Source organism: Macaca thibetana, chromosome 6, assembly GCF_024542745.1.
Source record: "Macaca thibetana thibetana isolate TM-01 chromosome 6, ASM2454274v1, whole genome shotgun sequence".
Lineage (NCBI taxonomy): Eukaryota > Metazoa > Chordata > Mammalia > Primates > Cercopithecidae > Macaca > Macaca thibetana.
Window position 1 is genome coordinate 38,469,365 of NC_065583.1, and position 24,287 is coordinate 38,493,651.

General features: G+C 45.4%; 1 protein-coding gene across 8 annotated transcripts in view; it reads right to left on the reverse strand.

The window, feature by feature from the left end:
- Positions 1–1,041: 1,041 nt before the first annotated feature.
- The window catches only part of ARHGAP26 (Rho GTPase activating protein 26), a 466,949-nt gene continuing 443,703 nt past the window's right edge, over positions 1,042–24,287 (reverse strand). Inside the window, exons 21-24 of one of the 8 annotated variants that reach the window (XM_050794911.1) lie at positions 22,513–22,623; positions 22,348–22,377; positions 15,744–15,835; positions 9,726–12,516 (exon numbers count right to left, since the gene is read on the reverse strand). In XM_050794911.1, coding sequence (XP_050650868.1) covers positions 12,323–12,516; positions 15,744–15,835; positions 22,348–22,377; positions 22,513–22,623 — 427 coding nt within the window. In that variant the 3' untranslated portion in view covers positions 9,726–12,322. Of the gene's footprint in view, positions 7,432–9,725; positions 12,517–15,743; positions 15,836–22,347; positions 22,624–24,287 lie in introns of those variants that run through there. The other 7 variants (XM_050794913.1, XM_050794910.1, XM_050794912.1 and 4 more) reach the window with 7 other exon arrangements.

The following is a 24,287-nucleotide window of genomic DNA, read 5'->3' on the forward strand; positions in this document are numbered from 1 at the left end:
TGCTCTGAGTGGCTGCTAAAAGCAAAACGAAATTAAAACCTTCTGCTAGGAAGGCATGAAAGTTGAAGTAACTGGGAAATCTACTGGAAAGGCCAAGGACAAAGATAAAATACACACCACGTATTTCCTTCTCTCCATGAAGGATCAGACATAGATGTACGCCATACTCAGAAAGCCTTGCCTAGTTACAGGATGACCCACACATGTGGGAGGCTTTGGGTGCTGGGGGAGTTTTCCAGAGGAGGCTGTCAGCTCAGTGAGGGCAGCAGCTGCTGCCAGCCTGTGCTGTTCACAGGGGTAAACCAGGGCCGTAAGTGGCAAATGAGGACAAGTAGACAGCTCATGTGTGACCCATGCATTTAAATAGCCCCCCTCCCCTTAGAACCAGGACCAAAGGAGCTTCACATCCCTTCCTCCTCCCCCAGGGCAAGCTTCTGAAGCCAGAAGCCTCACCCTCAGTCCCCAGAGCGCTGGCTTCCCCATGCCCCCTCCGCTGAGCATGTCGGGGAGCCCTCTGTGCTTGCGGAGGAAGTCCCAGGCTGCCACTCAGAATGTATCTGGAAGGGACGTGATGAATGCGAAGACTCAGTGATCTGGGTTGGCCTGGGACAGTGCGCGACAAGCTCTCAACAACTGATTTACAAGCCAGCTGTGCCGAGGGCATTGCCTGTGTTCTGGCTCTGATGACTCCATCCTTGCATTCATGAGGTTCCAGAAAACAGGTGATTAGAAAGTCAAATTTAGGAAGAATAAAACAATATGTATTCTAATGGAAGAAAGTTAGAAATGTAAAGTGGACTGTGACTCTTCCGGCTCAATTGTTTACTATGCCTGATGAGCAAATTCTCAAGTTTCCTAGCATCTGACCTCTTCCTAAATGGAAAGCAAAGCTTCTCAGAGCTCATCAGAAATCAGCACTGTGGTTGTCACCAAAAACTGCAGGAGCCAAGACTCGTGACCTTTGATCATCATCTATATATGCTTATTTGAAGACATATTAAAGTATGTATTGAGTCAAACTCTATCAGAAACTCAAGAAAATACCACCAAATGGAAAAGACATTTAATTCAAAAATCACACGTCCACTCATTTCATAGGGATTGTCACATAAACCAACCAAATGTAAGAAAGCCAAGTTTCAGAGGCTCTGAACAGAAATTGTATTTTCTTTATAGATGTATTTTGTGACACAAAAGCACATTTTTTAAAAGCCTGAACATGGCAACAGGGCTACTAACAGGGACAAAGGTCTATTCTAGTCACAGATTACTTTCTAATTACAGCATTGGATTCTATGCACCAGTCAATAGTCAATACTGAAGTTTAGAACAGTGCGTTATTTTAAAAGAAAAGATTAAAGTGCCATTTAATAAGTACTTTATTGATATTATATCACACAGCACTTTACAGTATACTCAAAGGTAGTCTAAATTATGATTAAACATGCAAATATTTTCTTTTCCAAAATGTGGACAAAATGTCTTTTAGAGTGCTTCTGAACACTAGCCTTAGCTACTAAGCATTCATGGGTTTGACCTTTTTTGCAACATGACTTTAAATAAGTTAACAAAGAATGTAGCTGCAGATAATCATTTGATAAGTATGAACAGTTTTTAAATGGCACTGAATTTACATCTTTGATCATTTTAATAGGCCATCAACAGCCTCTCTTCTGTCTCTAATTCTCAACCTCCAAGTCTTAAAGGCTGTAAAGGCTCAGCAAGTGGCAGCTCATGTGGGTCTCTATGAGTGTCTGTGTCTTCATAGATGTAAATATGTGCTGTATATACACACACACAAATATACTTTAAAATCAACAGATGTGCATTGTCAGATACAAGGCTGATTCTGGCATAACCAAGAAACTGGATCTGGATAACCAAGAAAGCTGCTTTTAGGTGTCTGGATAACTTTGTAGAAATGGTTGATGTACAACAGTATAGGATGTCTTAGCCTCTCCAGGACTGCTTCAGGTAACTAACATTTTGTTTATCAGTACTCTGGTTCTGACTATACTAAAGCGAATTTTGACATGTACATGTCACATCATGTCATACCCACACAAGGGTCTGGGCCTGTGCTAAGCCTTTGTTCTCTAAAGCATTCCACCTTGAGAGACGTTTTGTAATGTCCGGCACAACTTTTGTAAAAATATTAGCTGTGAAATTTTTCTGTGATTGGTTTTTTTTTTTTCTCCTCAGTAAGCACAATATTTATCCTTCTAAAAAAGTATCCAAAGCTCCTTAGGATAGTTCACCTTCCTCTTTCTCTCTGGTCCTGGTGTTACTTTGCATCTAGCACTTTTTCCTCCCAAGAATACAGGTGCTTCCACTGGAAGACCACATTTCAGCAAGGACTGACTCTGAATAACACCTGGATTCTCTCTATGGTCTTTCCCTCCACTTTGGGAAGCTCTTTAGTTAGACAGGTACTGTAGGCGGCAGGAGAAAAAAGTTAATTATTACTTGTTGGAGTCTTGTCTCAGGCATGCTGTGGGGCTGGGCAAGATTTGCCGCTCTGCTGCTGTTGTCATTTTGATGCTACAATTACAGAGCGGTGGTTCAGCACCCAGCCGATCAGTGTGGCTGCCAAACACATTTGAGCATGACAAGATAAATTTTTTAGACACCAGCACAGGGTGGGTGAGAGGACATCCTGCTGACTTTATAAAGGGATGTGGGGCAGGGTTGTCGAGGTAAGTGATGATTGTCAAGTTTGCCAGAGATGACAGATAACTCCCTTGGCAGAACACCTAGGTCATTCCTCTTAAAGTCAGGTAGCTAACAGGCTGTTTGCTTTCTGCAGTGCTGGCTACCTACTTGGGGAATATGGTTGCTCACAAAACATTCAGTACTTGGGCAAATTCTGGGAGCGCCATGTCCACAAAACTCAGTCGTCCAGACTTGCTTTTGGGAGCAGAAGCCAGAGGACGACAGGTGCCAATGGACAGGCAGGGATCAGGTTATCTTTGGCTTCTTCTTTCTGTCTTCCTCCCCTTCACCTGTGAATGCTTTTGGAGCCTCTGTAGTCAAGACAGAGCTTTTAGTGAGACAGCAGTTGCCATTCTCAGGCAATAGAAACTTAGGGGATAGAAGGCCCTCCCTTTGAGCCACAGGTAGGGCACACCCAACTCTGTAGCTCTGGGCAAGTGCCTTGGAATGCCCTTGTCACTAGTATGGCTCTGTCCTGCTAATGCCAGTCTGTCAATACTTGATTGTTCATTCTCTTTGCCTCTCTGTCCGAAAAGCACTTGGCGAAAGGAAATGAACTGATGTTCAAAAAGACAGTTTGGTCTGACATAAGAAAACACATATTGGCCGTAGAAATACTTTGGACATTAAGCGAAAGACTGGCTCCAATTCTAGGACACCAAGGCAGGCCACACTGCACAGGGTCCATCCCTATATACGATTATTTTGAAAAACAGGAGAGAAGATCTTCTGTCTTGAGCAAGTCAGGGTTTTACTTGCCTGGGGGCAGGGATTTGAAACCAGCTATCTTCTCCTGGCATGGCATTCTTTAACTATGATATTTTGTTAGTAACCTGAAGGGAGAGTGAGAGGCTGCCCTTAATACCCCTAAAAGATTCAGGCTATGGCTAAGTGATTCCTGGGTCTTACAAAGCAAACTGGAGGCTACTGGGGAAGCTCAGGGATCCTGGGCCATGGTCTTCCACTCTGATAACCAATTCATTCTCCTCATCTGGCCTAAAGTTTCCTGTTCACACAGAGTCAGAGGTAGGGGGCATGGATGGGGAGAGAGTAAAATCTTTTAGTCTTCAAGTTCCTTCCTACTCGTTGGCTCATATTCTGAAGTTTATCCAGTTTTGTAGCTAATAGGAAGGAGGGGAGCCTGGCTGCGCAAAGGGAAACACAGCAGCCATCTGTCAAGGGCACCACACAGACACAGGGAAGCTGGGGAGGGGTTACCTAAAAGATCCCATTGGCAGCCATCTGTCATGGACACTACACAGCCACAGGGAAGCTGGGGAGGGGGTACCTAAGAGATCCCACTGGCAGCAACTCATGGGCACTGCACAGACACATGGAAGCTGGAGAGGGGGTTACCTAAAAGATCCCATTGGCAGCAGCTCTGTTTCTCCTGGTTTCAAATCAGAGCCAACTCAGGAGGGAGAGACATGCTTCCAAGCAGTGAAGCTGGGGCCATGTGTCTACAGGGATGCTTTGTGAGGCACTCCCAAAGCAAGGACCTTGGCCTTCTGTTCCTCCACAGGAGCTCCAGGTAAGTTTATGATGGGACAGATTACAACTTCAAACATCAAATGTGGTCGGCCATGGTGGCTCACACCTGGAATCCCAGCACTTTGGGGAACAGAGGCGGGCAGACCACTTGAGGTCAGGACTTCGAGATCAGCCTGGCCAACATGGCAAAACCCCGTCTCTACTAAAAATACAAAAAACTAGCTGGGTGTGATGGCTCATGCCTGTAGTCCCAGCTTCTTGGGAGGCTGAGGCAGGAGAATCACTTGAACCTGGGAGGTGGAGGTTGCAGTGAGCCAAGATTGCACCACTGCACTCCAGCCTGGGCCACAGAGCGAGACTCTGTCTCAAAAATCAAACAAACAAAAACACAAATAAAAAACCCCATTGTATGTGTTAAAAGCATGATGTTGGTCTCTCTTTGGGAAACACAATAGTAGGTGAATGCACATCCCCTGAGGCCCCCATTTCCCAAGGTCTTCTTGTCCTCAAGTCCACAGATGTAACCTATTAGTATACTCCCTTTCTTCTCGAGTTTTCTCCAATGGCTTTCTCGAGTTCTATCTTGGTCCTGTCCATTCTTAATTCTTATTCCCTGATTCGATGGTAGTGTCTAGCTTGCTCTTGGGTGAGTTCCTGGAAAAGAGTCATATAATCCTTGAGCTGATAAATTGAGTAGTGAATTGCCATGACAAACCCCTGTTAACTTTAAAACCACCTGTAAAGCTATGATGGCACAATCTACATCCCTCCTGGAGTCTTCCTCTTCCTTTGGGATCATAGGGAATTGGAGGTGAAAGGGAAGAGTTTTAAAATGTTTAAGAAAAAGGAAAGCAGCAGCACATTGAAAACTGAACATTCTAAGAAGCTGGGTTTTTAAGAACTTACAGACGCACACAAAATTTGAAAACTAGCTTGTCCACATTTCTGAAGTCTCAGAAGATGTGGAGAAAAAGAAGTAAAGAACACAGCAATTGACTCATCTCTTTCTGTCCTGATATCTTGGGGGTACCAAGAAATACACCTGAGAAGAAAGACAAAAAATCAAATGCCTGACCCCACTTATTTAAATCCTGAGCTTCATCTTACTACTAAGTAGGCATTCTTTGAAAAACTCATTGCCTGGAGATGCTCTTCCCATCTCCAAATCCAAAGCCCAAGGGATGCTCAGAAACACATAAAGACTGAACACCACTGATGTATCATGCCCACTAACGGGACAGCAGAGAGCAAGGCCATAGGAATGTCTTCTCTTTCCTTCAGGCCGAAGCGGGGACAGTGACCTTGACTCTCTTCAGCTTTGCCGCCCCTCTCTCCCTCCTAAACATACTTCTTCAGCAACTGAAGACTAAGCGTGTGAGCAACTAGCTTAAAGAATATCAAATATAAAACTTTGCCATATAGTATTTCAAATCATTCTATTTACAAGTTTATCTTTTCAAAAAAAAAGTAAAAGATACAGTAATTCCACACAATTCAAGTTTTTCTTTTCTTCTTTGAAGTTCCCTAACAAGGAATTCCAGAAACAGGAAACACTCTGAAGCAATGCTGCCATCCAAGGGGCTCCTGGGGAGCCTGACCGTCCATCGGTTTGTAGTTTGTCTAGAGTCACCCTTGCAATGACATTCACATGTGGAAGATATGGATGACTCTGTTGTTTGAAGGCCAAGTGAATTTGAAATGTCCAGGCAGAACTTCCCCATCCAAGGCAGTCTTCCACAAGATCCAGCCTCTTTTCACCAGCAAATTCCCTTTTTCAGAGGGTACCCATCCCACCCTCCAACCTTGGGTTTCTTTCTGAATCACAATGGCCTATATTAGTCTCATGCCTCAAAAGACTGAGAAATAATTCCCTTTTTCGGAGTGGCAGTGAATATAGATGTCCTTTTAAAATAGGCCATACGGTAAGCCTAGGAATTAACCTTGAAAACCACCACAGCACCAGTGTCCAGCAGCCCAGAGCAGGGCAAGGGGGCTGGCCAGTGGTGGGTTAGAGGCAGGCAAGGGTGGGAGCAGGGATGGGTGAACAGGAAGACATGGGGAAACCAGTCAGATGGTGTCACCCATTGGGAGGCAGCATCTTACCCTTTAAAAAACAAACATCAGTTGCATGGAGGAACGGAAATATTAAGACTATGTAATTTAATCTCAAGAGATTACTAAGGTGTGCTCCAAATATATCCCGATGCTGCTGAAATTCATCAGAAGGGGAACAGTTCTCAGCTACTATCCCGTCTGCCTCAAGTAGACCACCCTAATTCCTTGATCATGTGCTTCAAGTTGTTAGAAAACCATTCAATAAAAGTATACCAAAAAGGGGAGAGAAAAAATGTGTCATGCAAAGAGGATGTGTTATTTTATTTTATTTTTTTGGGTTTGGTTTTAGAGTAGGTTGGGTTGCCGTGGTTACTAGGCGATGGATGGCAGCCCTTGGTGGCAGAGAGGTTCCTAGCCGGGGAGGGAGAAACGCAGGGTGTGTGTGTTCCCGTGCATGAGAAGACTGGACTATATCTCACTGATGATGGGCCAACGGCTGCTTTAGAGATGGTGAGAGATTGGATCTTATATAAACAGTGCTTTAACCCTCTTCATCCTGCATGCAAACAGACTCAGCTGCCTGTAGCACTTTAAGTCTCAAGTACTGAGAGGTGGGGTAGAGAGAGTGCCTACTGTAAACAAAAGCAATGGATCCAGCCTGGATCTCAGCGCCAATTTCTTCACCCAGCCCCAGCAGACTTAGCTACGCAGTGTGCTCTCGGGGACTACTTCTATCTGACTTCCTCTTTCTGAAGGTTGGGCGTTCGGACTGTTGAAACAAAATGAGTGCCCCCTATTTAGGGTACTCATGAGAAAATGGCTTTGCAAGTCTTCCTCTTAGTTATCAAAAGCAAATGGTCTCCTCTGCTGATTGACTTCTTTTCTTGCAGTATTGACGAGTGTTGGCTGAGATGATCATGGAGATGAGTGACATCAGAGCTCACAGAAACATTCATGTTGACAGGTAGCAACAGAGTCAGTCACGCTGCATTTCTCAGTGGCAGAGAGAAATGGCCTACGACACTGGAATCAGCAGTTGTCATGGATACCATGTAAAGCTCAGCAGTTCTGCTGGGGCCCACGGTTAGAGGAACTCCACGTAATTCTCAGGGATGAGGCCAGTCTTTCCGTTCAGAGTCCCCTCCAACCAGCCAGGCTCCTGAGATGGGTGAACTGTACAGGAAGGGGAGAGAAAGCGAGAATAGATGGTGTTACAGATAGAGCAGGTGGCAGATATGTGTGTGTGGGGGGTGTGTGTGTGTGTGTGTGTGTGTGTGTGTGTGTGTGTGTGTGAAGGAAGCTTGAGCAATGAGTACAATCACTTATTAAGTTACATCATTCTAGAAGTTTAGAGGTTCTGAACCTTTTGTGGGATATAAGCCTTTTGATGAAAGCTGTCCTGAAAACTTTCTTCACAATGAAAAAGGAAACAGTCACAGACATTCAACATTTTGCATACAATTTTAGGGATTTCATAGATTTTCTGAAGCTCCTGGTTTAAACTACAAAGAAGTGACAGATTCCTACTATGTAGGTTAGAGGGCAACAATTGACCTGGTCCATCCATACATGTATGTATCCTTCCTTTCTTCCTTCCTTTTCATCCTTTCCTTCCTTCCTTCCTCCCACGTACTCACCCACCGGCCTGCCCAGTATCAACTATGTACTCAGTGCAGTACCCACAGAAGACTAAGAACTAGTCTCTAAAGATATCCAGCATCTAGAGGCTGGGCCTGGTGGTTCACGCCTGTAATCCCAGTACCTTGGGAGGCTGAGGCAGGTGGATTGCTTCAGCCCAGGAGTTTGAGAACAGCCTGGGCAACATGGCAAAACTTCACCTCTACAAAATATATAAAAACTAGCCATGTTTGATGGAGCATGTCTGTAGTCACAGCTACTTGGAGGAGGGGGAGTGCCGAGGTGGGAGGATTGCTTGGGCTCGGCAGGTCGAGGCTGCACTGAGCCGTGATTGCACCACTGCACTCCAGCCTGGGCAACAGAGCAAGACCCTGTCTCAATCAATCCAGCTTCTCATCATCATCTTACTTTCCTTCAAATCCTTACCCCCTGCTTCTAATTTCCTTGCAAATTTTCTGGGTTTTTTTTTTTTTTTTTTTTTGGTGGTTGTGATTTTGAATAGCCTTTGAATAGCCATTTCTCTGTTTCACTCACACTCTTTCTTAGTTTTCTTTCCTGTTCTCTAGATTTCCCCCTCCTCTATATACCAGCTTAAAAATTCTTCTATTCCTGCCTCTATTGCCCTTTGATTTTTCAGTATCCAAAAATGTGTATCTACTTTTGTGACATCATGATCCATCTCCATGGAAACCATTGTGATATTATAAAGATTATCTAAAATCCAGCTGAGTCTGCAAAGTAGTCAATAGCAGGAAGGAAGAGAGAAGGAATCATGGGACTAAGAGGTGGGGGATGTTCATGCTTGTCAACTGAAGATATACAGATCACTCTGCAGTGAGGCAGGGCATTTACTCTTAATGTGTTAGGAAAGCTCCAATTTTCCAAGATTATTTGGAGAGAATAGATTTTCCCCTATTCCCTTCCTGGGCTAATTAAATGACTTCCTGAGCTTGTTTTAGAAAAGCATTTCCGCTCCGACACTGCTACAGAATTCTAGTTTCAGTTTGTAGGGAAAGACGCAAGAACAGAAACCAAAGGAGGCAAATGGGAGACAGCAAAAGAATCTTCCAGAAGATCAGTGCCAGTCAACTTTGGGTACACCTTGAGTGCCTCCTTAGGAAAAGACAAGGTTAAACATCTATTCATTGGCCTCCAAAGTTGGCCAATTTCAGATCACTAAGCCTGAGGGATAAACAGCAAGGATACTTTGGGTTCATGACAACCCACACAAGACAGAGTCTGGGAGAGAAGTGCCTTGGAAGAAGACACAAATTAAAAGCAACCTGGCCTCTCCAATTACCAAAGGTCTTCCATGCCACTCTTAAAGAACACCCAAATACCCCTGCCCTCTGCCCATCCACCCAACCAAAGCTTCCAAGATCACTTCAGTTTCTGCACTTCATACTGGTGACAAGCCCCTCTTCCCTTTAGTTGGTTCTTGCAAATATGTAAGGAGCTGGTGTGGATAAAGCACTCGGCACAGAGCCAGGCACAGAGCAAATGCTCAGTACCGGCTAGTCAGTAGGAGATCCTGGATCGGGACTGCTCAGCAAGACCCCCTCCTAGTAAAGACCTAGTAAAACCAGACGGCCCTTACCACCCACCTGAGCTTCAGGAAAAATCAACTGTTCAGAATAAAATTAACAAATCAAAGCCATTCTCCAAAATAAAAACCTAGAAAGAATAAAGCAACCAAACTGACAAAACAAAAACAAAAGCCAGGCCCTCCTGCTTTACAGCAAAGCTCCAAGTTGAGTTGTTACTCTACCAGATGCACTGAGTCCATCTCCTTCAGATCTTTCTCCTTTTCCTGGCCAGCTGTTCAACCACAGCACAGGTACTGGGGTGAAAACATTTACAATGCAATTTGGGGGCTAAGGGAAGAATTAGAGGGGACAAGACAGGCCCTCCAAACTGGAGGCCAAAAGGTAGGTCACAGGGGATGGCAGGAGATAACACAGCCTTTGGGTCGGACTGCTGACTCACTGAGCCTTCAAGCCAGGGTTTACTAAAGCATATGCCAGACCATGTGCTTCAGAACCCTCAGGATGCTTATTCAAACCGCACATTCCTGGGACCCATGGCAAATCAATTAAAGCAGAATCTCTGGGAAGGGGATGCAGGAACCTGTATTTTCACTAGCTCACAGGAAGTTAGGAGCTATAACTTTTCTGTGCCCAAATGCCTCCGAGTTAAAATTCAAACTGTCATTTACTAACGGAGGAGGGAGGCAGCACCAGTGCCCCCTTTCTTTCTGCTGTCTTCTGTTTCCACGTTAAGGCTTACCTGAAGCCCCACTTCCTTCGTAAATATTACCATGGAATCCCTTCTACCCGCACCCTCCTCTTCCAGACTCCTAAAATGCTCATAGTACATCCCACATAGTATGCATGCATCCTATTAATATGCTGTTCAAATGTGCTAAGCTTTGCTTCTCTATCTAGTTTTTCAGTGCGTTTTGGTTTGGATTATAGCACTTCCTGGCTCAACAACCTTCAGTAATTCCCTTCTGCCTCGTGAATTATAATGATACAAGCTAACACTTAGATATGTTATGAAGCTGCCGTGTGCTTGGAGTTTTAGACATATTGATTCATTTGATTCTCAGGATCCTAGCTTATATTATTATTATCCATATTTTGCAGATGAGAAAATTAAGGCTCAGAGAGGTAAAATAATTTGTGCATAGTCACAATACTAGAACCAAAATTTAAACTCAGCTTGTTTGATTCCAGAGACCAACCCCCTTCCCACTACATCAGGCCTCTGTTTAACCAGAGAGTGTGAGCCATGCTGATAAGGAAGATAACATGTTGAGCACATGCCAGGCGGCAGACCTTTTGCGAATACGCGCATCACACCTGCATTTCCTCCTTTCATCTTCAGAATGACTATGGAGTTGGTTCTGCTATTATCCTCACTTTACTGATGAAAAACTGTGGCTGAGAAAAGTTAAGCATCTTGGCCAAAACTAAATATTAATAGCTGGTAGACGATGAAAATGAATCAGAGCCCAGGACATCTGATCCCAGAGTCTGTCATCTTAACTACTACTGCTGTTGCCTAGCCCAATGCTCTGAACATCAAAGATGCTAAGCGCTTGTTGGGCTGAATGGCGCCAATGTGCAACACCGAACTGCACCAGTGTCCGAGATGCTATACAAACACAAAAGGTGTTGCCGCAAGCTGCCTGAGGGGCTCTTCAGCCCAGCAAGCATGTAACAAATACAAGCTTCTGGGGACACAGGTGTGCTTCCTGCCAACCACTTTCTCTCAGCTCTACCCCTGTGTACACCATACACCCCTGCGCATACAACTCATGCCTTCTGCCCTCCTTCGCTCACCATGGACAGGGAGCAAGTGTGTGACTAAGGTCTCTAATGGCTGACTGTCCCCAAAAGAAGTCTTAACTAAAAGAGGTGCAGACCCCTGGGTAATTAAAATACATTTACTCATTTAAAAATGTTTACTGAACACCTACCACATGCTAGACACCATGCTAGGTCCTTGCACATAGCACAGAACAAGCAGACAAGATTTTGCTGGGCGGGACAATCAAGCAATAAGCAAGCACATAATTTTAGGGAGTGGCGAAAGGAGAAAGACTAGAGCAGTGGGTAGTGCAAGCGCAGCGGCCCTGCAATGGGAAAAGGCTGGGAGGGATTTTAGAACAGTGGTGGGCCTGTGTTTCCTAAAGAGCCTCACGGTCAGTGTGTCTCTCTCCTTAACTCTGCCATTAGTGCCACAGATAACACGCAGACACAAAGGCATGAGTGTCTGTGTTCCAGTCAAGCTTTATTTACAAAAACAGGTGGCGGGTTGGATTTGACTGGCAGGTCATAGTTTGCTGCTCTTACTTGAGAACATAAAGAAGGCCTGCGAAGCTGCAGGATGTCAAGTGAGGGTGAGAGGAGGTCAGAGGGGTAGGAACTGGGCCCTGGGGGGCCTTGTAAGTCATTCTCAGAGCAGTGGGAGGCCACTGATAGATTTTAAGCAGGAAATAACATGATGTGATTTTCATTTTCAAAGATGACTCTTGCTGCTATGTGAAGAAGGGGTTATGGGAGCAAGAGTGGAAGCCAGCAACAAGATGTGTCAGGCGGCCAGTGGAAGCGCCCAGGTGAGAGGTGGAGGTGGCCTGGGCTTGGGCGTGGCAGCGAAGATGGCTGGAGAAGCTGAAGGAGATCCCTGAGTGCTCTCCTGTTAGCCCATTTCCTAGGCAGCTTGGGGGCTCCCCCGTGAGGATGTTCTCCATCAGCAAAGGAAACTTGGGACAGGCCTGCTGTGTAGTAGTGCTGTGTCAGGTACCATGGGAATGAATGGATCCATCTCCTCTCAGATCTTGTTAAAAGTATCCCTAGAACCCAATTTTAGTGACTGCCATGTGCATTTTCCAGGTATCACGAATCATGTTGCTTCAAGATGACTAACGTTCCTGAGAATAGGAGCTATTTCTCTTTCCAGTTACTGTCTGAGGTGCTCTTGTTAAAATGGACAGTTTCCCAGTAGATTGGCCAGAGCTGACACTGGAATTATTTCTAGGTATTGCACATCCATTTCCCACTGCACAAAGTCCATGAGCTGACAGCAGCAGCCACTCCGGAGTCACAGTAGGGGCCCCTGGAATCCAAAGGCTTTGAGATTAATCATTACGAAACAACAGACTTTCCCTCCACGGGCCCCTCCCTTTTCCTCTTCCTTATTCATTCTTCTTAATCCTGACACACACACAAAGACACACACACACACACACACACACACACACACACGTGCACTTTCTTCTGATTGGTTGGATGATTTAATCTGACAGCTACACAGCATACAAATTAAATAGCCTTTACCTAATATCCCCAGTGGTAAACTAACAAGAAATGGAACAAGGAAAAAGACGCCCCCCCCGCCCCCCGCCAGGCAGAATAACAGTGTTCTGTAATGCCTCATTTTCTCCGGTAGAGGTGATGGGGTGGGGAGGAAGAGGGTCTACGTAAGCATTTTCCTCTGGAAAGAAGACCTAATAACATATTTTCAGTTAACCCAACTGAGAAAGTGTACTAACATTTCGTCAGGTCCATTTTCTACTGCAACTCAGTCAACACTGAGAGGTGTTTTCTTTCACGTTTAATTTGGCCTTTTGCTCCTCAGGGAATTTGAAAGGTCACTGGCAAGGCTGGTTAAAAACAAACCAGTGTCAGCAAACTCTGCCATGACTCCTAGAGCCCACAGGAAGGCTTGGGTAAGGCCTCTTACTCATTCAACCAAACTTCCCTCCTGCTCTCATCTGTCAATACCTATAGGATTTCTGATGATTACCACGCTGTAGGCGGGAGCACTTACAGAATTGTTAGGTGGCAGGTGGCGGGTTGGATTTGACCGGCAGGTCATAGTTTGCTGACCTTACTTGAGAACATGAAGGTCTATGACGCTATAGTATGTCAAGTGAGGGCGAGAGGTCAGAGGGGCAGGGACCGGGCCCTGTAGGGCCTTGTAAGTAATTCTCAGAGCAATGGGAGGCCACTGAAGGGCTTTAATGTCATTTCCATTTTTCAAAGATCACTCTCGTTGCTCTGTAAAGAGGGGGTCATGGCAGCAAGAGCAGAAGTGAGAAGATGTGTTGGGCGGCCAGTGGAAGCGCCCAGGTGAGAGGTGGAGGCGCCCGGGGCTTCGGTGTGGCAGTGAAGATGGCTGTGGATGCTGAAGGACACTCTGCTGGGGGAAAAAAAGGACTTGGGAGTTAACAATCACCCAGGCTTCTCTTCTCTTCTTTTTTTCCCCCCTTTATGCTTAACTGTTTAAGCTACCGCAGAAAGACTTAAAAATGAAAGAAGGTAGGAACATAAAATGGTAAAATGGTGCAACTTCTTCGTGTAACAGTTTGGCGTTTCCTCAGACACTTAAACACAGAATTCATATGGCCCTGCAATCCCACTCATAGGTGTATCCCCAAGAGAACTGGAAACCTGCGCCCTCACAAAAACCTACACACATGTTCACAGCAGCATTGTTCAAACAGCCAAAAAGTGGAAACAACGTGCCCATCTACTGAGGAATGAGCTTACATGAACTGTGCTATGTCCATACCATCACACATTAAAAGGAATACGGTTCTGACACGCTACAATGTGGATGAACTTGAACATTATGCAAACTGAAGAATCCAGTTTCAAAGATCACATGCTGTATAATTCCATTTGTATGAAATGTCCAGAGCAGGCAAATATAGAGAGACAAAGTAGAAGAGTGGTTGCCTTGGGCTGGATGGAAATGGGTTGTGGTAAGCGGGGCGTGACTGCTAAAAGGTATGGGGTTTCTTTTGGGGGTGAGGAAAATATTCTGGAATTATATAGCGGTGATGGTTGCACAACTCTGAATATACTAAAAACCATTGAATTGTACATTTTAAATGGGTAAATTGTAGGTGGTACGGTTATCTTAATAAACCGTTAAAAAATGGAAGAAGGCTGCACTCACCAAAAGGAATCACAAAGAAGATAGAAGCATATACATAACTTTTGCTAGTTTAAAACAATTCTGCCCCTGAGATCAGGAGTCCTTTGTGTTGTCAGAGGGAATGGCTGATAGGAACATGATGATCCCTTGCCCATGTGAGCAGTGAATTGGGACTTAGAGGACAGACCTTTAAGCCCTGGATTCACCTGTCAGTGTAGTAATCTCTCAAATCCTGCTCTTCTACAGGCAGAAGCCCCTTCCCTGCTGACAAAGCAGGGAGCAGAAGCCCAAGCAACGCAGCCCATTCTGGTTTGTCTTCTGTAAGAGCCGTGTCGTGTTACGGCAGGGCGAGGACTCCGCCGCCTGGGCCTGTGTGGGGGACACTCACCAGTAAAATGGCTTTGGACAGCCTTCAGCAGCCCTGTTGCATCTGCACTGCACCTGCAGTCTGCTGGGGCCTGCAAGCACCAGCTATGAACAGGAGAGGTGGCTGGGCTGGCTGTTTGTGCACTTTGATTTATAAAGGGCCCAGATGAAAGTTAATGGAGCAAAGGTTTAAGGACAGTGCTTGAGGCTTTGAGAGCGATAAAAGGGAATGCAGACCCAGACACCCACATGCAGTTCTGGGGTAATCCCTCCTCCTTCTGCTGACCCAGAAGGCCAAGGGTTGAGTGTGACCTGGGAAACCCCCATGCTCTGTGCCTTGTTCCCCCTTTTGTCTACCTGTACCTGATGGGTATCTCTGCTATGCTGAATGCAGCGGCTGGGCACACACAATGGCAGCCCCTGTGGACGTGAGTACAGTCAAGGGCTGGTCCCCAGGAACCCATCTCTGCTCTGGCCTGGAATGTGTTTACAGATACAGCCAGGACCCCAGAGTCAGGTGCGGCACCCACTGCTCAGACAAAAGTGAGGAAAAATTGTCACTGTAAACTATGAGAGCATCAGGGCCTTTTTTGAAGATGGATACAATGATGACGATGGTTTTAATAATAAAAATATTAACTTATTGAATGCTTAATACGCGTTGAGTACCATTTTAAACATGTGATGCGTATGATCTCTTAAAGCCACTTTCAGGTCCTGGGCTGGGTCTTTTGCAGGCACAATCTCATTCACAGTGGTAACAACTCAACGCGGAGCTGATTACACTAGTTCACTCTTCACAATGTCTCCGGAAGTCCTGCTGCTGCTCTTTTATTTTGGGAAAAGACACAGAAACCAACACACACACACACACACACACACACACACACACACACACACACACACACGCTTTTTTTTCTTACCCATTGTATTGAGATTTTCCCTAGGGAGGAGCTTTGAAAATGCCAGTTATTTATGTGCTCCCCTTGCCCCCGCCCCCCGCCCATATCTTTGTGAGGGGATGAGAAACTCACCATTATCGAAGACCGTGCCTGCTGTGAACGAAAGTTCTGAGTCATGTTCAGCTTTGCAGGCATACAAGGCTTTCGCCTTCCGGAACGGTGTGCTGTGTGAAAACAGGAGTTTATTTAACATTTTTGAAAAAACCCTTAGAAAGCCCCAGATATTTAATCTCCCTTCTTCCCTTTCCCTGTAAACTACCTAGTACCCTCTCGTGGGAAGTGCCTGGCAAGGCAGCCAGATGGCAAGACATGAGGTGGGAAAGCTGCAAAGGTCACAGGAGAAAAATGAGAAATATTCAGAGAAAAGCCATAAGCTTCAAGAAACTACACTTCTTGTGGGGTCACCTTGTGCCATGTTAAAACTCTACCTGGGAGTTACAACAGCCAAACAGCGGGAGGGCAGGCTGGGCCCCATTTTTGGAGTGGGAGTGCCTTGTGGGAGGGGAGGGAAGCAGGGGCAGGAAAGAAGTTCCAAGCTGCTCTGGGGAACACGCTCCCAACAGACCCTGTTGAAAGCTGGCAATGCTCAGTGAGTCAAAAAGGAGAAATTCCAGCAAAGCCAAGTTTCAGTTCCAGGCCACGGGCGGACATGAGCTCTCCCAGATGTTCCTGATTTCTTACCAGGCTGGGTCTTGCTGGTGAGGCAGGATTCCAGAGCTGGAGCTCTCCACCCCCCAGGGGAGGGAATAGACAAGGTGCATGAGGGCAATTACACATGTGTGTGCACAAGCCCACACGCGCACCTGTATGGGGAGTGTGGGGAGGAGGAAGAAGGGAGAGGGGACACGAGGCGTTTTGTTTGTTTGTTTTGTTTTTGCTTTTCTCATGTCCAATGAGTGTTTACAATCACTCTCACTGTGCATCTGAATCACCTGGGGAACATTTAGAAAATGCAGATGCCTGGGTTCTACCCAGATGTGCAGATATTATATAGGCATCGTTTTTTTTTTTTTGAGATGGAATCTCACTCTGTCGCCCAGGCTGGAGTGCAGTGACACCATCTTGATTCACTGCAAGCTCCGCCTCCCGGGTTCACGCCATTCTCTTGTCTCAGCCTCCCGAGTAGCTGGGACTACAGGCGCCCACCACCACCCCCAGGTAATTTTTTGTATTTTCAGTAGACACAGGGTTTCACCGTGTTAGCCAGGATGGTCTCAATCTCCTGACCTCGTGATCCACCTGCCTCTGCCTCCCAAAGTGCTGGGATTACAGGCATGAGCCACCACACCCGGCTGAGCATCAGTATTTTAAAAAAGCTCTCCAAGTAATTCCAATATGAAATGAGGGTCGAGAGCCACTGTTCTAGAGCAGAGGGTGGCAACCTTTTTCCGCAAAGGGCCAGGTGGTAAATATTTTAAACTTTGTGAGCCACATGGTCTCCGTTGTGCAGGCTGATCCAAGTAAATGGTTATCTCGAATTTATTGCTGGGCCATAGTTTACTGTTGTTCCCTCTGGTTTTCTAGGAACCAAGAGATGATGGCCAGGTGGGAAAATATTGGGAAAGCAGGAGAAAATGAAGTGGGACCCCTGGGAATGAAGGAAAGAAGAGTCCTTAGTATTCATCAGCTTCAACAGGAAAACAGCTCTTCCTGGCTAATTATGATGAAAGAATAAAGTTCAGGACAAGGGGCACAGTCTGTGAGCCAAAGAAAACCAAGTCTGTGTTGGCCAGCAAGGACCAAATATCCTATGTGCAACTTTCCAGGGAGGAACATAGGAGGCTTTTTTTTTTTTTTTTTTTTTTGAGAAGCTGGGAAGCAGAGAGGAGGAGTGACTTGGCTGTGAAAAGTGCTAAAACAGATAGAAGACTATACTGACAGGCAAATGGAGCCTGTTATGACATTGAAGGTGAAAGGAGAATCTAGTTCACATTAGCCGGGGTCTCAGAGACCAGGTTTTGAGGCAATATTTCTGCCTCTTGATGACAGGGCAGAGCAGGTCCTGGGCAGGGCAGAACAGGTGGGTAAAAAGCAAAGAGACCAGGGAAGGGAGACTAAAAGTAAGGGAAACAGCATCTGAGGAAAAGCTCCTCTGACTGGATTTTTGCGAACATTACTTATAATCTCACTAAATAAGGATAATGGGACAAAACAGGGGCAAGTCGGGAAACCAGCAGGGGTATTTGGCAGGCAGAAATAAAAGGGAATGGTCCGGGTGTCCAAGATTATCATTTAAAAGGAGTAACATTCCATTGATATTAGGTTTGTGAAATTGAATAATGAAGTGGCAATAACATAATACATTAAAAAATAACAGACTAGGTGCTGTGGCACATGCCTGTAATCCTAGCACTTTGGGAAGTGGGAGGATTGCTTGAGCCCAGGAATTTAAGACCAGACTGTAGACACCTCCATCTCTACAAAAAAATTTTAAAAATTAGCCAGGCATGATGGGACACGTGTGGAGTCCAGGTTACTTGGGAGGCTGAGGCAGGAGGACTGGTTGAGCCCAGGAGGTTGAGGCCACAATGAGCAGAGATTGCACCACTGCACTCTAGTCAAGTGAGACCCTGTCTCAAAAAAAATGTAAGTAAATAAATAAATAAGCAAGCCAAGAAAGGGCCTTGTTTTTTCCTCAAGTTGATAAGTAGCCAATAGTCTATGGGAGGAATTTTCCCTTGAGATCTCCCTCTACTGCCATAGGATAGGCACAAAAATGGGAGAAATGATAGAAGAGGTGCTTTTAAAGGGGGCCATTTGTATTGCCCAAGGAGTAGGAATGGGTAGAGTTGCCAGATAAAATACAGGACACCTAGTTAAATTTGGATGGCAGATTAAACAATAAATATTTCTTTAGTATACATTATGCCCCAAATATTGCATGGGACATATGTATATGAAAAAATTTTTGTTGTTTATCTACCATTAAAATTTAACTGGGTATGCTGTATTTTTATTTTATTTGCTAAATCTGGCAACCCTACCCAAAAAGTCTTATCTTCTTAAAAGCTTGTCAGCTCAACAACTCAAGTGTCCCGTAACTCCTTCTCAAAGGCCTTTAAGCAGTTTGCTTTAGGTAGGGTTCCTACCAAAACAGACAAATCCTGTTGGCAGAAAGATTGTGTTTGTAGGCTTTGGCTCTGATTGAAAAAAAATAAAAAATCTCCACCAGGCATCATTGGTTCTTTGGCTTCCTGTTCTCCACAGTGCATCTCAAAACTGGCTACAGAGAGCCTGGAGCAGTTTTTGGCTGCTCCTGTCACACTGCCCTTCAGACTTCAGCTGGGCCTTTAAAGGCATGAACAAGTTTGGATCCTCCTGCTAGTTCCCTTTTAATTTTCGCCTCTGAGTATGGCACAAGGCCTGGAAAGCACACACAGGAGTTTCCCTCAAATGCCCTTGCAAACCTTGCAAAATGATGACCCATTCTCCATCATATGGCACTACAGGGAGGTGGGACCAGCTAGACTGGCAGGTGGCAAAGGGTTGATCATTTAGGCATAATTTCCAGGGACTCCTGTGCAAATGCAAGTTATGGGTTTGGGGCTGTGGGCTTTTATGGGGGAGGGGTGAGCAAGTGAAAGAAAAGGGAAATACGGAGATAATTCGTCTCCAGCACCCTTTCTCTACTGTGCTGCAAAAGGCATCTTCATTCCTGACTTTGAACAAACAAAGTCTATAAATGATTTGAAGAGGGGACAGTGATATGGTTTGGCTCTGCATTCCCACCTGAATCTCATCTTGTAGCTCCCATAATTCCCGTGTTGTGGGAGAGACTTGGTGGAGATGACTGAATCGTTGGGGATGGTCTTCCCTGTACTGTTCTCGTAATAGTGATTGGGTCTCATGAGATCTGATGGCCTCAAAAATGGGAGCTTCCCTACACAAACTCTCTTTTTGCCTGCTGCCATCCATGAAAGACAGGACTTCCTCCTCCTTGCCTTCTGCCATGATTGTGAGGCCTCCCCAGCCATGTGGAACTGTAAGTCTGTTAAACATCTTTCTCTTCCCAGTCTTGGGTATGTTTTCATCAGCAGCATGAAAACTGACTAATACAGACAGGAAGCAATTTCCAAAGGAGATATCATTCAGAAGTCCATGGGACCACTGATTAGGTCTAATTCAATATTTACTTTTAAAGGCTTTGCTCAGGGAAGGAAATCTGAAGCTTCATGCTCTGGAAGTGGATTTGGGGGAGAGGCCTCAATGGACCTGAATAATGGGTGTATACCACCACCTCTTTGCTATACACTGCAGTGTACAGATTTTGGCCCTCTCTGTTCCTCTGATGAGCTAGCTCCCCAGCAATGTTGCTATCTGTGCTCCCCTGGGCACACATACTTAGCCCAACTCTGCCTTGACTTTTTTTTTTTTTTTTTTTTTTTTTTTTTGAGATGGAGTCTAGCTCTGTCACCCAGGCTGGAATGCAATGGCGCGATCTTGGCTCACTGCAACCTGTGCCTCCCAGGTTCCAGCAATCCTCCTGAGTAGCTGGGATTACAGGCGCCTGCCACCATGCCTGGCTAATTTTTGTACTTTACTAATTAGTAGAGATGGGGTTTCTCCATGTTGTCCAGGTTGGTCTTGAACTCCTAACCTCGGGTGATCTCCCCACCTCAGCCTCCTGAAGTGCTGGGATTACAGGTGTGAGCCACTGCGCCCTGCCTGCCTTGACTATTTCAAGAGGGCAGCTTCCTAACGGGTGTCCAAATGGTGCTATTCTAACAATGGCCAAGGGAGGAGGTACTGACTGATCGTGACCCCAGACACACAAGATGGGCAGATTCTATTGCCACTGCCCTCTGTCAATCTGGAAATACTCTGGGAGGTAGGAAGAGGTAGGAAGGAAAAAGAGTCTGGAAATATTTGGGGAGATGAAAACGAGTGAAGAGGTAAAGATGCTTGACAAGAAACAGGGCCCCAAAGCTCAGAGTCACAAAAACGTGAGTAGCATCAAGGCAGAGAGGACATTTTAGGATTTTAGCTGAGTGATGCCACTCTCGAGTCTCTTAACCCATTTTGTCCAAAGGGCCAATATTTTGAAGATTTTTACTCCATTTTGATAAAAATGAAGGAACTACATTCTCCTAAAGCCCAAGTTTCTCTAATGAGTGAGTGAGGCATTTTGGAAGCTGACTTGTCTGTGGTCACTTAGTTTCCTCTGGTTCAGGTCCGCATGATCTAATGAGAATAATCCATGCTATTTCTGGTATCTTAAAAAGTTAATGTCTCCCAAAGTGCCCAGAAGATGTCCAAGGAATGATTAGGAAATCACTAGAATGTCAGGAAGACATGATCTGAAAATTTCCCTTATTTATAGAGTGAGAAAAAAAAGAATTTATTGAAAAGCTCCTTCCCATCATCCGGGACAAAGCCAGGTAGAAAGCTGTATAAAACCTAAAAGAGCAAGCCAGGCTCTGGGCTGGGAGCTGCATGGAAACTCAAAGCTGGGGTTACCCATGTGTTTGGAGGAAAGAGTGCTGAGCTGAGGGGGAGAAGTCCTGAATTCTGGACTGGCTCTCATTTAGTCATGTCATTGTGTCCAAGTCACCTCACTGTGCTTTAGTTTTCTTTTTCCACAATAGATTTCAGGCCATTTCTCTTCTCATTCTCACATGAGGATAGAACGAAATGATAGATGTGTAAGTGCCTAGTGGGGAATAAAGTAATATATGTATCTGTATCTATATAAATAGCATGGGGTTTTCTTTTCTTCTAAAAGTGAAACTCGGCTTGACCAATTATTTAAGCCTCTCTGCTGGATCCACCCTTTGGAGAAAAAGACAGAAGAGAAAATACTCCCAAAGCCCAAAACGCTTCTGATGCTTAAAACTGGGCTCTACTATCTGGTTGTCTGAAAGCCGAGACAAAGCGTGAGAGAGAAGCATGTTCAGGAGTTTCACAGCATAGGAATTCTGCAGGATCCCTATTCATTCTTTTCCTGGTTGTAAAGAGCTCTTTTTTTCCCAAAGAGCACAAGAGCAAATAACTTAAGTGCGGAAGTCACAAAAGCAGGGAAAACTACAGCATGGCCCTGAGAAGAGGAACTAGGTCAAGCTGCTCTCCCTCAGAGAGAGGTAGTGCCTGTTCCCAGGACAGCTCAGGCTTCATGACACACAGAGACAGAAGCAGGCTGGGAGCATGGATGGTTCTGGGAGTATATGGGGGACAAGGAGGCATAAGCCATGAGCAATTTAAGAGAAATCGCTTCGTCTCTCAAGTTTTTATTCTGTGTTCTATTTGGCTCTCCCACACTGGATCTGGTCTAAGTGACTCGGTGTCACTGCTCAGGGAAGCCCAACCCTGCAAATAAATGTTGCCTGGTGCTACCTGATGAAAAGGAGAGAAGAAAAGGTTGGCACGTGTCTCAACACTGTTCCTGCTTATGTTATCTTACACCAAAGCACAGCGAGCACATGAAATTGAGAGAGCCGTCAAAACCAGAGTCTGATTCAGGAGGTGCTCCTTCCCCTAACTCTAGGCACCAGAGAGATTAGTTCAGAAACTTGAGTCAGGGTTAAAAAGGGTGTGAAAAATGCCATGCTGGTTCATGCAAATGGTCCCTTTTAGCTCTGGTCTCTTAGGATGGAACCACAGGAGAGCAGAGGCAGCCCCCTGTTGTCCCTGGCCAGCTTTGGATAAACGGGAACAGATTGGTCATCATCCGAGATTTTACCTGGAGTCTTCACGTACCGCTTCTTCTGGCCTGTCAAAAAGCAAGTGCAGGTTTGGATGGCAGGGAACAAAGTTGACGAGGAGGCTGAACACTGCATGAAGAGAGGACCAAGCCAATGAGAGAACAACGGCAGCAACAGAAAACCAAACAAACCCTGCAACAGACCTGACGGGGGAGGAGTCGCTGGACGTGGATGAGGTGGGCATAGGGCTGGATGGCGCCGAGAACATGGGCCAAGATGGCGAGAGGGGTGAAGTTGGGCTTGGATTCGGGGGGCTGCAAGACATAACAACCAGAAAACTTGTCAGCACACAGGGAAACCACAATGGGAGCACAGGAGGTCATGGGAGGCCAGATGACGGAAAGCTGGGCAGAGCAGAGGAGCACCGAAACCCAGGGACGTGCTGTCAGGGTCATGTCACAGTCCTCCAGACCAAACCTCCGCATCCAAGTAACGTCTGCTCTGTAATTCCTCGGAGTATAAACGAGCTTTGCCCAGCAGAACAACTGCTTTTCAGGTGATAGAAGCTTCTTCAATCATGTCCATTGGTGACAAATGCCCTGAGCCCAAGCACATGAGCTCCCACATACACACGCTATCACCAGCCTTGTTCTGAGGCAGGGCTAGCTTATAGTGAGCCTTCAGCTTCCACTCTTGTGAGAGTGTTTTTCAGGTTATGTCTCAGCAGAAATAACCATTTTTTTTTTTTCTTCTGGGCCACAAAGGCCATTCAGTGAGAGAATAATTTCCTGTTTGCATTTTTAACTAGATGGGCTGTGTGCCACTGGAGACCTGAAGTACTGCATGAAGAAGGCAATAGCCGATGGAGGTGAATACAGATATACCTCTTGGGAGACGGTATGCAATTACCAGCAGAATGCGGTTCCTCTGAGGTTTGCTGCCCAGGCTTGCCCTTTCTCCTTTCGTGGAATTTGGGCATTACGATACTCAAAGGAAAAGCCCCAGAGGGAAGGCAACGAAAAAAATGAACTGAACCTTCAATTTGTTCTTTTTGTTCTTTGACGGGTGGCTAATGAAAAGTTTGGAGAGGAAAGGTTGAAATTACTCACTGAAATGTGGCTTGTGGATTTTAATTGGTTGTGTTAGCCCTTGGACTTATTTCCACAAATGACACAAGCACCTTCACAACTCTGTGAAATCATACATCACAAATAGGGCAAACACCAATGACTGAGAGAAACCAGTTCAGCCACACCACCACTTGCCACCCTTGAATCTCAGCAGACTGCTGGACTGTTTGAACTAAGCACTTCATGGGGGCAAAAATGACAGAAATCCAGTTCAAGGGGAACAGACTTTCTAAGCATACTGCAATTTAGCAGGCACACACAAATGTCCTACTTACTGGGACTTCCCTGGGGTTATACCAATTCAAACATGACACCCAATAGTAGCCCTAATTACTTACTGTTGTAACTCCTATAGACAAATAACAGCAAAAACCACAGCGTGAGTTCATCAGAGAGGCTCAAACTAATGTGACTGATAAACACTTTATTAAATTTAATTATGTATATTTTTGGAATATAAATTCCATGAGGCAGAGGCTTTTGTTTTGCTTACTGCTATATATCCAACGTCTAAAATAGTGTCTGTAGGTATTATATTTAACAAATCATTATTGAATAAACTAATGAATCTCATTTACACACCCGAAAAGCCCACAAACAGGTACTGCTATAATTCCCATTTCACAGATGTGGAAACCCGGGCTAAGCTGAGGCTTCCCTAAGGATACCCAGCCTATAAGTAACAGAGCTGAGGTTCAAACCTCATCTGCTGATTCTAAGGCCAGGGCTCCTGCAGCCAGTGTACTCCCTCTGAGATAGCAGGACTTGTCCTGTTCCTCTAGCCTGTGCCAAGCTTCTTTACAGACTCAGTCACAGCATTAGAATTCTTCTTAACCACTGATTATGTG